The following is a 13,696-nucleotide window of genomic DNA, read 5'->3' on the forward strand; positions in this document are numbered from 1 at the left end:
TTCAAAACTTCAGGGGCAAATCCATCACACTGGATTTGACCCTTGAAACTCTTGCTGAACCTAACAGGAGCCTGGTGTGCATACCATTACTCATACATGCCTTCCAAGAAACAGTCCTGGCATTTTTATGTTTAAAATTATACCACTTCTGTATTTGTTTTCATGTTTTTAATCCTCAAAACGTATTTGAATGTTTAGTTAAGAAATATCAGTATGTCATCACTATTCTCCTTTAGAACTACCAGTAAGTATTTTTGTTCCTTCCTTCTCCAACACCCTCATCCCAAAAAACTACCCAAAACCCACTGTCCATCCGCTTCCCCCACCTAAATCCAAACACCTACAATGTGAAGATTTTGTTCCATTCTGGATTGAGGTTCCTGTAGACAGTATGTGTCAGCAGTCTGTCATTGTTCAATTCAACTACACAAAATGGATCACTTTTACCTGTAAGAGAAAATTTAGAACTAATTTTATGAACTAAGAAAACACATGATGAGCAAGCTTAAAATAAAACAAGTTTAGGGGGCTGTTTCTTACTTTCTGAACTTCACTGTAATGGTCTGCACTATATTCAGGATATTCATAACACACTACTCATCTCCATAATCTATTAACGTTCTTTGCTAAAAGAACAATTCTTTTGCTTTACAAAAAAGGGGGGAGGGGGGAGGAGACAAAAAAAATCACCATACAGACTCTTCTGATGAAACACAGCATGTTCCTAGAAGTTGCCAAGCACCCTTGTGAGACAGTTAAGAGAACTTCACTTCAATGGTACCAATGACCCATTCACGTTAAAGATAACATAATGAAAGTATTTTGATATGAAGGAAGTGTGTTATTCTGTATTATTTGTAACAACACAGCACCTATGAAAATTATACAAAGACCATTATGCTGTATTATGTTTCATACTGTACAAATCCTCTCCCCTCTCCCCAAAATCAAAGAATCTTGATGACAGACTCATATAAAAACCTAACACAAGATAAAGCGGGCAAGTACAATTAAAGAATGAGATGGTATGGGCTGGAATTATGGGCTGTAGTCTCAGCACAGCAGAAATGCAAACATGGTTGATATTTTATTATACATTAAAGCACAAAAAAGTAGTTTTGTACATACTTACAAAGAGATCCCTCAGCATGAAGGCCACCAAAAGAGAAAGTATGAAGTTGCTGCTTGGAAAATGTATTATGTTGATAATTGAAGCATGATAATGGAAATGGATATGAAGGTATATTTTTTCCTTTAAAGAAAAGCAATGGGCAAAGCAAGTGTGTGCACATGCGTGTGTGGTGTGTATGTGTGCATGTGTGTGTGTGTCCTTAAATATTAAACAAGCAGCTTACAGGAAAACACTGCAGGCAAGCAGTGCTTAGATACTAAGGAAAGCGCAAGAAAAATGATCAGAACTGCAAGTTTAGGGGTAGAACATGAAACTGACACTAACCCGTTTAAGGTTTTATTTTGGAAAGACGTTGTGGTTTATTTTAAGCTCACCAGGAAGTTAAGCTGCTCCCCCTTTCCCCAGCCCCTCTTTCATGTGAGAGAAACTAAAAGCAGAAATTATGGGTTGAGGTAACAACTAACTGGAAATGGCAATGAGATAAGAAAGCAAACAGTAACAGTGTATAAGAGAGGGTGATTATATGCAAAATGCTCCTGGAGTCTGACACACTGTCTCCACACATGGTGTGCCACCCCATCATTCCCTACACCATGTTTTTTCCCACAAGCCTAAGACAATGAAAGATAATGGCACTCCAACTTTCCACACCTGTACTTTTTGTCCCCAAGACCAAGAAAACAAAAGAACCCACAATGTTGGACAAATCCTCCAGCTGGAATCAGCACCAAGCCACCACTCCATTCGCTGCACACTCCCAGAAAGGGAGAAAATGGCTGCTGCACCTCTGCACTGCCCATTTTCCTCCACCAGAAGCCATGACCTCTTCATCTTGGAAGAGAGACTCCCTGACTCCTACATACCAGCAATGATTTAAGTACATAGAGTAACAGCCTAGACAAGCCCACACGACTCTAGGCTCTACCCTCACACATCCTTGGCCTAAACTAGGACAAAAGGACAAGAAGAAAAGTAGACGCCTGAATCTGATACTTAAGAACAGCTTGGCTATCTGAAAAAGCAGTACTCCAAAGTGGGATGGGAGAAAGCAAAAGGTGGGTTTAGTATCTTCAGCATTCCTGAAATTACCTAGAAGGTTAAGGAGGGGTGGAGAGGTAGACCTAAGGAACAGCTATGATGGGAAGAACACTAATGAAAACATGAGGGGCATGGTGGGAAGACCTCTTTCAATAAAGAGGCAATAAAGGGAAGAAATCACATTTTGGGCTAAATTATTTAACTCTTATTTCAAATTATGTCAGTAATGATAACTGCTATAAATCTGTCGAAAACCAGACATGCTATCCTGCTTTTACATTTTTATTTTCTCTAATAACTGGAAGGAGTGATCTTTGCCTTTGGCACAGTACAAGAGTACACATTATTTTCATGTAAATAGAAAGCTGAACAACAAATTGCTGCTCCCTGGACCCAGGGGAACTTTGTCTAATGTAAAGGAACACTTGAGTTGCATAGTACCGCATGACTTGCTCTTCTCTTCAGACTTTCTTTGAGCAGTAAACTGTTCAAAATATATTGAATGTTGGCATTGGCCCTCCATAATTAAATCTACCATACTAGGCAATTGTGTTTCTCAATGACTTAATTAATTCTGTATTATTTTTTCATGCATTATTAGAAACCATAAACTGAGTAGCTACAGTAGCTACATTAGTGGGGCTACAGTAATGATATTAGGGAAGGCACATAATTTGTTTCATACCTTATACAAATGACAACAAAATCAATACTTAGACAAAGCTGTCCAGGGACCACAACTCCCAAACTGCAGTATTGATTTTGACTACACCAAGGGTTAATATGCATATTATGTGCATATTATTAACATTAATGATAAAGAATAACTGTTTTAAACACATTGTGAATTATAGTTAATTGATGTTTACCTCCTCTAGAAAATAATAAACTGCTGAATATTTCCCATTATCTTGAAAAATGATACAATTGATTAGTCAGCAGAAATGGACGTACCACACATCTAAAGGTTCTTTTATTTCACAATCTAGAAGGTGATAGGAAATCTAAACCATTTATATTATTCGTTCTTTAGCTTTCAGTATTTGAAAAAGAAACACACAGAAGACAGTTAAAATAACAAGGCAGCACTGGCACAGCAGGTGGACTACTGTATCTCATTTTTTAAGGCATTATCAATCATATTTGCATATGATGGTACAATGTGAGTTGAACATATTAAACATATGCAGACACAGTAAATGACATTGAAGCATATACATGCCATTTTCTATTAAGAAAGAGAGGGTGTTTACTACATTTAATTCTCTTCTGTGCCTCTTGGCATGCACTTTTTCAAAGACTCTTCTTACAGATTTACATGGATGTCAATCAATAATATGTAGCATTAATTGTAGAGCTCCTCAGTCAAACCAAAGACAACCGGTTTTCAGAAATGAAAAAATCCCTCACTTAAAGTCAACATTTCACACCTCCTTTCTCCTATCATTTTAAAATGCTACAAGAACAAATTTGAATAGAGGCAATATCATTACACGGTTCAAGGGTAGGTTCAAATACCATGGCTGACAAAGAGAAGTTTCCCAGCTTTGAACATCTCTGCTAAGGAATGTTGGTTTTATCATAATTACTTGTTTACAAAGTTTCCCCATGCACCTTCACCATTGCCTATTTCTTACATATGCTGAAACACTCATAGCCAAGCTGGGCCTCTGAAAGGCACCACTCATTGCTAACATGCTCAACATAAGATATGTGCAAACATTGTTAAGATACTAATCCAAATTAGTGAATGTGATCCAGAAAGACAGAAAGAACAACGCATGAACACTTGGTGAAACTTGGTATCTCTCTGTCATCTTTCAAGTTTTCATTATTAGAAAGAGTAACTGCAATCTTAATTCTCACTGACAACCTTGGCAACCTGCTGCATTTCAAGAGTGTTCAAAGTAATGAGATCATTCCCAATGAAAGCCTTAAGAGAGCACTAAAATAGGAAAAATTGTACTTAGGTCTCCTTGGTCTCTAGGAGGACCCAGAAGATTCAACAACACTATATTCAAAACCAGTACCTTGAGCACAACACACCCGAACAAAGGCAGCCTCAGATAATTTCTGTCAGCTAATGTGATTAGCTATTTCAAATATGAGATACAGAAATGGTTTTCCTTATTTTTTAGAAAAGAGCCACACATATTCAGAAGAGTGTCTGAAGAGTGTGCTCTCCCTCTAGCCCTTCTAAAAGTACACATAAAAAACTCTGATAAATCTTGTGCTGCCTATGCTCAGGCATTCCATATTACATTATCATGAACATAACTCCTTCCACTATAAACTAAACCACAACTGTTGTATACAACTGTATATAACCTGTCATGCATCAATAAATTCCACTAAACCCTCTGTATCTACTGAGGATCTTCCAACTAGCAATCCCTGCTCTGTGCACTTTGTAGGCCTCCAGCTACTAGTGCAGTGATTTTAGAGACATTTAGCTATTGATCAGACAGACATCCCCAGCAAACTTCTCAATACAATCCTAAGCATGTGGTCAGCAGTGTACAAGAATAAGACGGCCACCAGCTGCCTAAGTACGCATTAAAAGTACGCTCCCAGCAGCACCAACACCGACACTGAAAATCTTGAGTATCCCATGACCACAGTGGGGCTGTTATCAGGCCTTACCACTAATTGCAGGAATTCACAGTAGAAGTAGGTAGTGAATAAACAAAGTACACCTTCCAACTTACTGAAATGAAACCTGCAGAAAACCTCAATACAAAGTTAAACAAATATAATTTATCCATTCTTTTGCTGTAACAGCTCATGCTTTTTGGTCTCTACTTGTACAGTCTGAAGGGCTCCTGAAATTTTAGAAATAAACTGCTAATTTACATAATATTCATAATTGGAAGGAAAAGCAACTTCTCTTTTGACAGATCTCCCTCACCTGTTTTCTTCCTTTACCCAGTACAGAAGTTGACTATCTGAGAATGAACTCTTGGAGTCTATTTTGTAATGTATGCCACCAGTAAAAAAAAACCTAAAGAGCTACCTATCTTTTGAAACTTTGAATTCTATCTTTATTTTTATCTTTGAAGCTTCTGAATTTTAGGACACGTGTTGCATCTAGTTCGACAGATATCCTTGTTTGCGCTATGCTACGTCTTTAGACAGTGCAAGACCAGAGCACAAACTCAGATTACCTCACTTAGAGCTACGAAGAGGATTTTACTTCAGTCAGCACTCTGTCCCTCACATTGCATATGATGCACACAATAATTTAAATTAGTCTTTTGCTTGTCACCTTATTTCTCAGAACTTCCATATGTCCCCGGATGAACTGTACACCATAACCTGAAATCAGCTCTCCAAAAGGAGCAGCAATGAGGAACTAGAGATGTGTTGCTTGCTGTTTTTGTCAAAACTCAAAGTCTCCCAAAGCCCAGGAAGTCCTTCACAAACAAAGTCAGTTGGCAGCTCAGATTCATTATCTGTTTTGGCTGGTCACCTAGACATTTTTCTCCAACAACAAAATATAAAATGCACTTTTTCATGATGGAAAAGAGGCCAAAATAGTGATTGATAGAAGCAATCTTAAAATATTTCAAAATTATGCTTCTCAAAATATTTAGAAAATCATAACAACAAAGCCTCAATCTCCACACAATTTCAGCTTCCTGGATTTTCTTCTCAAGTAGCCATAGCACCACACAGCCTGTGTTTTTTCTAGTGGAAAAATTTGAGAAAGGCCCATTCCATCAGTTAAAACACCACAGGACTTTCATCTGGCTCTCTGTTCTGGTACTCACAAGCAAGCACAAATGTATTAGGTGACTTGTGAACCCTTGTATCTTGACAGTCCCACACACACCACTGCAGCCCATCTTCCAGGCTGGAGGCGAGCTGGACTGTCCAATCTAGGGGGCAGCTAGAACAACAAACCATTGGGTGTCATCTCAAATTCACAAGAGATGGCAAAGACATGTGACCAATTCAGATGCAAGGATCTTTTATTTGTCTAGTTATGAACTTTACCTGAGTGTTAAAACTGTCAAACTGCAGTATGATGTAACTCATATTTCTGGGCAGTTTATATAGGCCTTCCTTCAACAGTCTCCAAGGTGAAAATGATCCAACATAAAATTTTGATTCTTGGCAAATTGTTTTCAAGCAAAAATTATTTTTGGAACATAGTATTTCTTTCAAACAGAGACTTCAATTGAATATAACTGCACTTTCACACTCACTTCCTAGCTCCACTCGTATACAAAGCTGACTTTGATAAAAAGCTGTCAAATCTTAAATTTGAACAACTTGCTTGCCATATTTTGTACAAGTTCAACAATGATTTTTTTAATTTTAAAACTCTATTAAATGCATGCATTTTTCTCCAGAAAATTGCATATCATCTGCTCATTATCCACTTAATATTGTAAAATAGGAGACTTTAGTAAAGAGAAATATGGAAACATCTATATTTTATACAATAGGATGATCCTCTGGTTTAGAAAACACTTGTGTACAACAATAAAAATGCTTCTCTATCATCAAACACTGAAATTCCAGCCTGTAGGAATGAAAATGAAAAATCATAAAGGACAGCCACTATAGAAAGGTTCTTACTCTCTTAATTAAGGCTGCCATGGGCCTTTCCTAGGAATCGCCATTGATATAACTGCTCTTCAGAGTATATGCCAGCAAGAGAGCACATGGCAGATCTAGCTGTCCTCTGAAAAACTTATTGCATTTCTGAAATATTAACTCACAAGGGCCAGCAGATAGCATTAGGCCTTCAGAGATACTTTTGCCATTGCTATGGAAAACATACCTTGCCTCAGTATAACTCCAGGGAAACAAATAATTTCATAATTTTACCATTTCACAGTCCACTGAGTTACAAAAACTGAAAAAAAGTCAATTTCAGCATTAGCTAGTCCATGAACCCATTTTCATCAAATCACTAGCCTTATTCTAAACTAAATATTATATTGACATTACATTACAAAGCTGAACTAAAAATGCTTTGGACAGTTTGAAAACATAATAAGGAATTTCAACCGCATTTTCTACATTCAAAAGTAAAGTTCTCAAAACATAACTTCATGAAGTTCAACCAACTTTAACATGGCTATAAAAGGCAAAATATTTTTAAAATATTACATAGGCTATTATGATTCTCTCCTACCTCTGGCCATGCCTATCCATTACAGATCTAAGTCCCCACAGCAAAAAAGGCCTTTATTTTTTCAGAAGACAAGACAGCCAGTTCATGACTCTGGGGGGCAGTGCCACTCATGCAGACACTAATGTCACTAATGTTGTTCCAAGCTCCCTGCCAGCCAGCTGCTTGCAGCAGAACAGTCAGTCTGACCTTTGGCCAGGAGGAGGAATGGCTCAATAGCATGAGAAGCTGCCTTATCTAATGGATTAAGTACAGAACCCAAGTGAAATGCCACCTTTGACAAGGCCTTGCTCTGTTGGCCTTAGCTGAGTCAGTTAACCTTTCTTAGTTTTCCATCTTTAAAATGGGAATTATAATTCTACTCTATCTGTGATGATGCAAACATGTTGCAACACACTGATACCATGAATGCTTGAGTTATCTTACAAGGCAACTCAGTGTAATGCCATAATCAAGTTAAACTCATCTCCACAGACTACTTTAGAAAGAAAAAAAATCACAAGCCATCGTTTCATTGTATGTATAATTATAAATGTTACGGTTAACAAAAAATGTATTTTAATAAAATATCTTTCAAAAATATCTTTTTAAATCCTGTTTTTTCTATTACTAGCTAGAACTGGTACTTAAAAGCCAGTACCTTTCCTGTACATGATACTGGACCAAAGGCTTCAGGTGACCTATATGACAGGACTTGACAAAATGTTTTATCTACCACAGAATTCTGCCCACCTACTAGATTTTTGTACTTTGTGGAGATAGCTCAAGTGTATATTGAAATCTGTTTGCACTAATTGACAGAGCAAATTACTTTTGGAACCGTATTTCCAAAGAGCTTCTGAATTTATTCCTTCAATTTTACACGCATGGGCTTCCATACCTTTGTGAATTTAATGTTTGTGTTCATCACTCTGACATTTCCTAGCATTTGAAGAACCATTTCAAAGACCATTTTTGCACAAGTGATGTTAGAACAGTTTAGCAAGACAGATTTTAGAAAAGACATTTACATTTAGCAAAATTTTAACATAGACTTTTCTTAGAAGAGAGGCTGAATGCAGACATAAAACTGAAAAAAAAAGGAAGAAAACAAAAATCTGACTAATTTTCTATGCTTAGTTTCTCTTCTTTAGAGGAGGAAAAGCCTGAAAAGCTTTTGAAAACAAACCTAAATAACACTGAGCTCTTTAGTAAAATCTCTCAGACATATAAGGTTATGAAATCACAGTACTCGGAAAAAACACAATTGATTGATAACGAGGACAGAAATACAAATAAATTTACTTCTAATGAAGACTGAAGACACAGTAATCAAAGTGTTAAAAATTCATTTCATGCACATTTCATTTGCCTCTCAGCTGATATTTATCACGTAATTCTGTGAGAAAGTGGAGGCCTAAGATGCTCCAGATAAATGTCTCAATTAATTGTACAGAGGTAGCCCTCTTTGAGCTGAACCAGAGCTGTGAGCTCTTTATTAAAAGCACTATTCTGTAGCCTGTAACCTTGTTCCTTGACTCCTCTCTAGTTTCCAATTTAAACAAGTCCCCATGCGGCCCACTCTAAAGGGCTTTGTCTCCCTGTCATTGTTATGAGAGCCAAGGCATCCTGGAAGTGTGAAATCAGACCTCATGAGCTGAACGGTTCCCCAGGGAACACAAGACCTCGCAGAAGGTCAAAGTCATGGGCTGGACCATCTGAAAGCGTCTGATCGCTGGTCTGTGACACAGCAAGAAGGGTGGGGGCAGGGGGAGAAAGAGCCAGGGGGCTAGAATTGAACACATCTTAATTAAAGCCCAAATACTACAAAACAAGCTATTTTCTAGTCAGGCCATCTTATGGAGCTTGAATTTTGCTCTTGCTAATGAATCGGAGTTCCTAAATATTATTCCTTAAAAGCACAGCACGTTTGCTGAAATCAATCAAATCTGTGGCACACATTTTCCAATCTGCTTACTTTTCATGAATGATGAGGCAGAGATTTTGAATTTTATTTCATGACACAAGGAGCAATGTATCTGCCTCAGTAAAAGAGATGCAGACACTGCCTTGCAAAGCCAGCAGCCTTCCACAACTACCCACCATCTATACCTGACTACGCTGCAGAAGGATTAGATATATCTGACTATTGCCTAAACCTAAACAATGTCACAGTGAAGGGCTTATTGTTTTACTACCTGTAATTTACATGGATTAGGTGAAACCCATGTATATAATGTCAGAAGCCAACTGTCATGATGAGTCCATTATACTTTAGGTTTTACTGAACCACCAGAAAATCTCTTCATATCAAAGGATGTCACTGTAGGCACAGCACCTATCCTTTCAGGGCTCTACAAGCAGCCAAATCCTTGAGAAAGTCTGCCAGAGATTTCATGAGCAAGCAAAGACTTAGGGAAACAGGAATATAATTCTTTCTAACTCAGGATTTAGGGAGAAAAAAAGTCATGCACTGAATAGCTAAAACACAATGGAAAACTCAATTGGAAGGTTCTTCTCAGACAGAGAAGGAAAAATTAAACTTCATTCTCTGTATCTTCTCATTCATTAGATTACACTTTCAAAGAATTTATACTAAATAATACATCATTTCCAGAAAGGTGTATTTGCTGTGACCACAATTTCCAATAGAATATAATTTTGCATTGGTGGAATCCCTAGAACTGTGTATTTATCATGGAACTACACTGTTTTTCTGGGGGAAACAGCCTCAGAGACCAAATAATTTTCCCAAAGGCCCTGGTCCTGAAAGATACCCAGTTTTTCAGCTCTTGTGAAAACCAAGTTAAGCTTTCAAGCACCAGTGGGGAGTCTCTCAACCCCCCAGTGGTTCTTCCTCTCATAGATCTCCTGGCAAGTGGGTTGAGTGAGAACTCTGACTGTACTTTTCTGGGGTATTTTTAATATCCACTTATGGAATGTTCCAGCAGCACAGCATTTCAAAATTGGTAAAGTCTACTTGCTCCCCTGCCTACAACTTAACTGAAATTTCAGCTCATCCTGGCACATTATTCTTTGCATGTACATGTGAGGAGGGTTGTAAGCTAAGACCTGAACCATCACCCTTAATCACTCTCTTTAAAAAAAAAAAAAATCTGTACTAACCTTAAGGATTTGAAGCACACTGTCCAACATTAGGCTATTGAAAGTGAAGGAAAAAAACTGCCCTTGGCTATCAACTGTTTATTAAGGGCTTAGCTAAAGTGACCTACTAGCATTCCACTAAGGGAGGCTATGAGCTTTCTGAGGAAAGGAGTAGAACTGGAGGTTTCATTAAAAAGTAATTTGTGCTTTTTACTCCTTCATTCAACATGAGTCTCAACTGCTCTTTATTCACACAGAGTTAGTACAGTATTACAATGCTGCTCAATGCATGGGACAAAGGAAAAATTTCACATTTTGAAAAGGGGAAAAAATTCCTTGCAATCATAGCAGGACTGATGGCTACTTAAAAGATTACAGAAATCTTTTTCTCTCTGTGCTTATGTTTAAGAATGGAATATTAAGGATTTTAAAAATCTATTCAGCTCAAATTAATAAATTTTGATTTACTACCTCACATGAAAAGATTTCTGGAAGTGAAATGGGGTATGTTTAGCAGGAAGGAAACAAGAAGCAAAAACAGATACTATACAGTTGTTCCAGCTGCTTTTCAGACTCAGGGGCAAAAGATTCTGAAAACTCATTACAGAAAGATGTGCAAACTAGTCCATAGCTTTTACTCATAGAAGCAATCCTTAGTGGTGCAAGTAACACCACCGATGACAGCACACTAATCACTTAGTTGAATAAAGGTGGGTCAAGTTTTTACACAATTTTTGCAAACATGATTCATTGACAATAACCAAACACCTACTTTATTTCTCACTATTACAATTTGAAGTTTAATTTTAAATGAATGACCCGTACATAACTACAAGTTACTAAAAATAGCTATAAACTACATTAGCAGATAATAAAACCACTTCATCTGCTTTTCAAAATTCTCAGAATTTTGTCCAGAATATACAAGATTTCTGTCACATCTGGAATGTGCAGCCATCTTACATCAATGTGTATCAATGCTTTTTCTTACTAACAAGGGAAGATAGTGAGTGTCCTTCCCCATCTTCCTGCCTGTCATCCTAAATACAATGTCTGAAAATTTTTGGTAGCTCTACACATCTTTAATTGAATCAAATATATATCCAAAAATAATGTTCAACCAGCACAAACAACATGCTGTTTTGGAAAAGCTGAAGATTGAATCAGGTCAGGGACTAAATTATACTGTTTGCCCCAAGTAACTTAATCTCTCTCTCTGTTCAGCAAACATTGGATTATAAGGTCAAACCAGACTTTAGAAGCATTTCTACAACCTCACCAAAAATAGAATCTGTTATTTTGTGTGTCACAAACTGGATGATCAAATGTTTGCACTGATAAAATGTTTGCACTAATACCTTGTCTGAAATACTGCTAGTCATGTTAGTTATCACAAAACTACTAAAAATTGAGTAGGTTGCTCTATATCTGCTCCTTTAACAGAACATTTATTCTAGTTTCCTTTTACTTTCTTCCTAATTTTTAAAATTTTCATTATTATTTTAAATCCGAGATAGCTATTTTCTGACACAGATGCAGCTCATTTTGCTCCATTCAACTCAGGCAGTAGGAAGGTAATCACCTAGAGCAGATGGACATTTCTGAAGAAATATGGTCAGTATGGCTGAAATACTTTTTCTTTATTTTGCAAAGCAACGTGTCAAATTAATTATTCAACTTATAAAATAGAAAATGTGAAAAAAATATCGTATTTCCCTTATCTTATAAAGATAAGCAGTAGCTACAGCAAATTGCATTCAGTTGAAATGCCTGAAACCAACAGCAGCTCTGCTAAATATCTGACAGATACCAAGTGGTTCTTTTGGCAACAATTTTAAAGTAGTATCTAAGTCTGGAACCTTTTATTTGCCTTGTACCTTGGAATTTAATGTTGATAATTTTGTATGGTGTCATCTACTAAAATAAAAGAAGTTTCTTCTATGTAATATTTATAGGATGTCTGATGGAGAAAAATTTATATTTCACCTTTATCAGAAATAAGCTACTTAGGGCTCTGCTAGCATTAGAATAACTTGCTGCCTTACTTACAAAACTTTTGTTTGTGTTTAGATTTTTTTGTTAATGAGCAGAAGGTGGAAGTGCACAAACAGAACATAACCTGTAGATGAAGTTTTGTTTTTAGCATTTTTTTTTCCCAGTTCTAAAATCACCAAATATTACTACGGTATTCAGTGTCACAGAAATTAAATTAATCCTTGCCTGTGACATCAGCTGCCATCAATGCTTCTGCCCTGATGACCTTCACCTGAAGAAATCCCACATCGCTGATGTTATGGAACATCATCATTGGACTCTAAAAAATAATAAAAAGAAAAATAATTCTGTATTGCAAAAGAGACAAACCAAAAGAAATATTAATACTCTCCTCCCTCGCCCAGATGTAAGTTACTGTAATTCTGCCTACATACTCAGACTTTTAAATATTATTTGCTGAAGATTGTGCAGTTGTTTGCATTTCTTCCTATATTTTGCAACTTTAACTTATCAATGAAAATTACAAAGGAAGAGTTAGAATATGATTGATTAAATGTAATACAAATTCTAGTGAATTAATCCCCTAATACTATGGAAATAACTGTACTTCAAAATTTGAAATTATAGCAGTATATTAAGAAATTAAAACAAAAAAAAGAAACAATGCCTCTCCCTGAATTATTTTGCAAGAACTATGTTCACATTTTCCCTCTGATGGCTCCAATATTATCTTGAGCAGTGACCTAGGGACGATACAGATTTTTGTAGTTGACTATTACATGCAAGCTTGCATATACCTATATACAAGCTTGCATATACACCTATAATAAGCTTGTGAATAACATCAGCAAAAGCAATCAAAAGAGAATAACAACTACTTAATAACTGTCATAATAATCACATGCAGAAAAGGTAAAAAAATAATTAAAATATGTTTCGATTCCACAGCTCTTAACAGAAATCATTATATTTTTTGCATAAATTTCTTCGATATCTACATGTATTAAGAGGAAGAAAAAGAGTTCACTACACTAACACTTGCATTTATTCATCCAACACAGATTTAGAAAGCTTATTAAAAACTATGTACCACTGCTGCTCTTTTTTCAAGTAACTAAAACTAACAAACTGGGAGTATTGCACTAATTAGGTGTGACATGCTATGATTCTCAAACTCTAGTTTTTGGTATTACTTAAAATTTGTGGAGTTTTAAATGATAAAACATTGAATGCAAATTTTGTTCATAAATACTAGCCCATACCTTTATTTTGAAATATTTTAAAATTCGGACTAATGAATTTAG

General features: G+C 36.4%; 1 protein-coding gene across 2 annotated transcripts in view; it reads right to left on the reverse strand.

Moving 5' to 3' along the window:
- The window catches only part of MCTP1 (multiple C2 and transmembrane domain containing 1), a 216,180-nt gene that overhangs the window by 100,834 nt on the left and 101,650 nt on the right, over positions 1 to 13,696 (reverse strand). For both annotated transcript variants that reach the window (XM_059492828.1, XM_059492829.1), the window contains 2 exons: positions 12,618 to 12,711; positions 345 to 447 (listed from right to left, as the gene is read on the reverse strand). In XM_059492828.1, coding sequence (XP_059348811.1) covers positions 345 to 447; positions 12,618 to 12,711 — 197 coding nt within the window. The remainder of the gene's footprint in view (positions 1 to 344; positions 448 to 12,617; positions 12,712 to 13,696) is intronic.

Source organism: Ammospiza nelsoni, chromosome Z (genome assembly GCF_027579445.1).
Source record: "Ammospiza nelsoni isolate bAmmNel1 chromosome Z, bAmmNel1.pri, whole genome shotgun sequence".
Lineage (NCBI taxonomy): Eukaryota > Metazoa > Chordata > Aves > Passeriformes > Passerellidae > Ammospiza > Ammospiza nelsoni.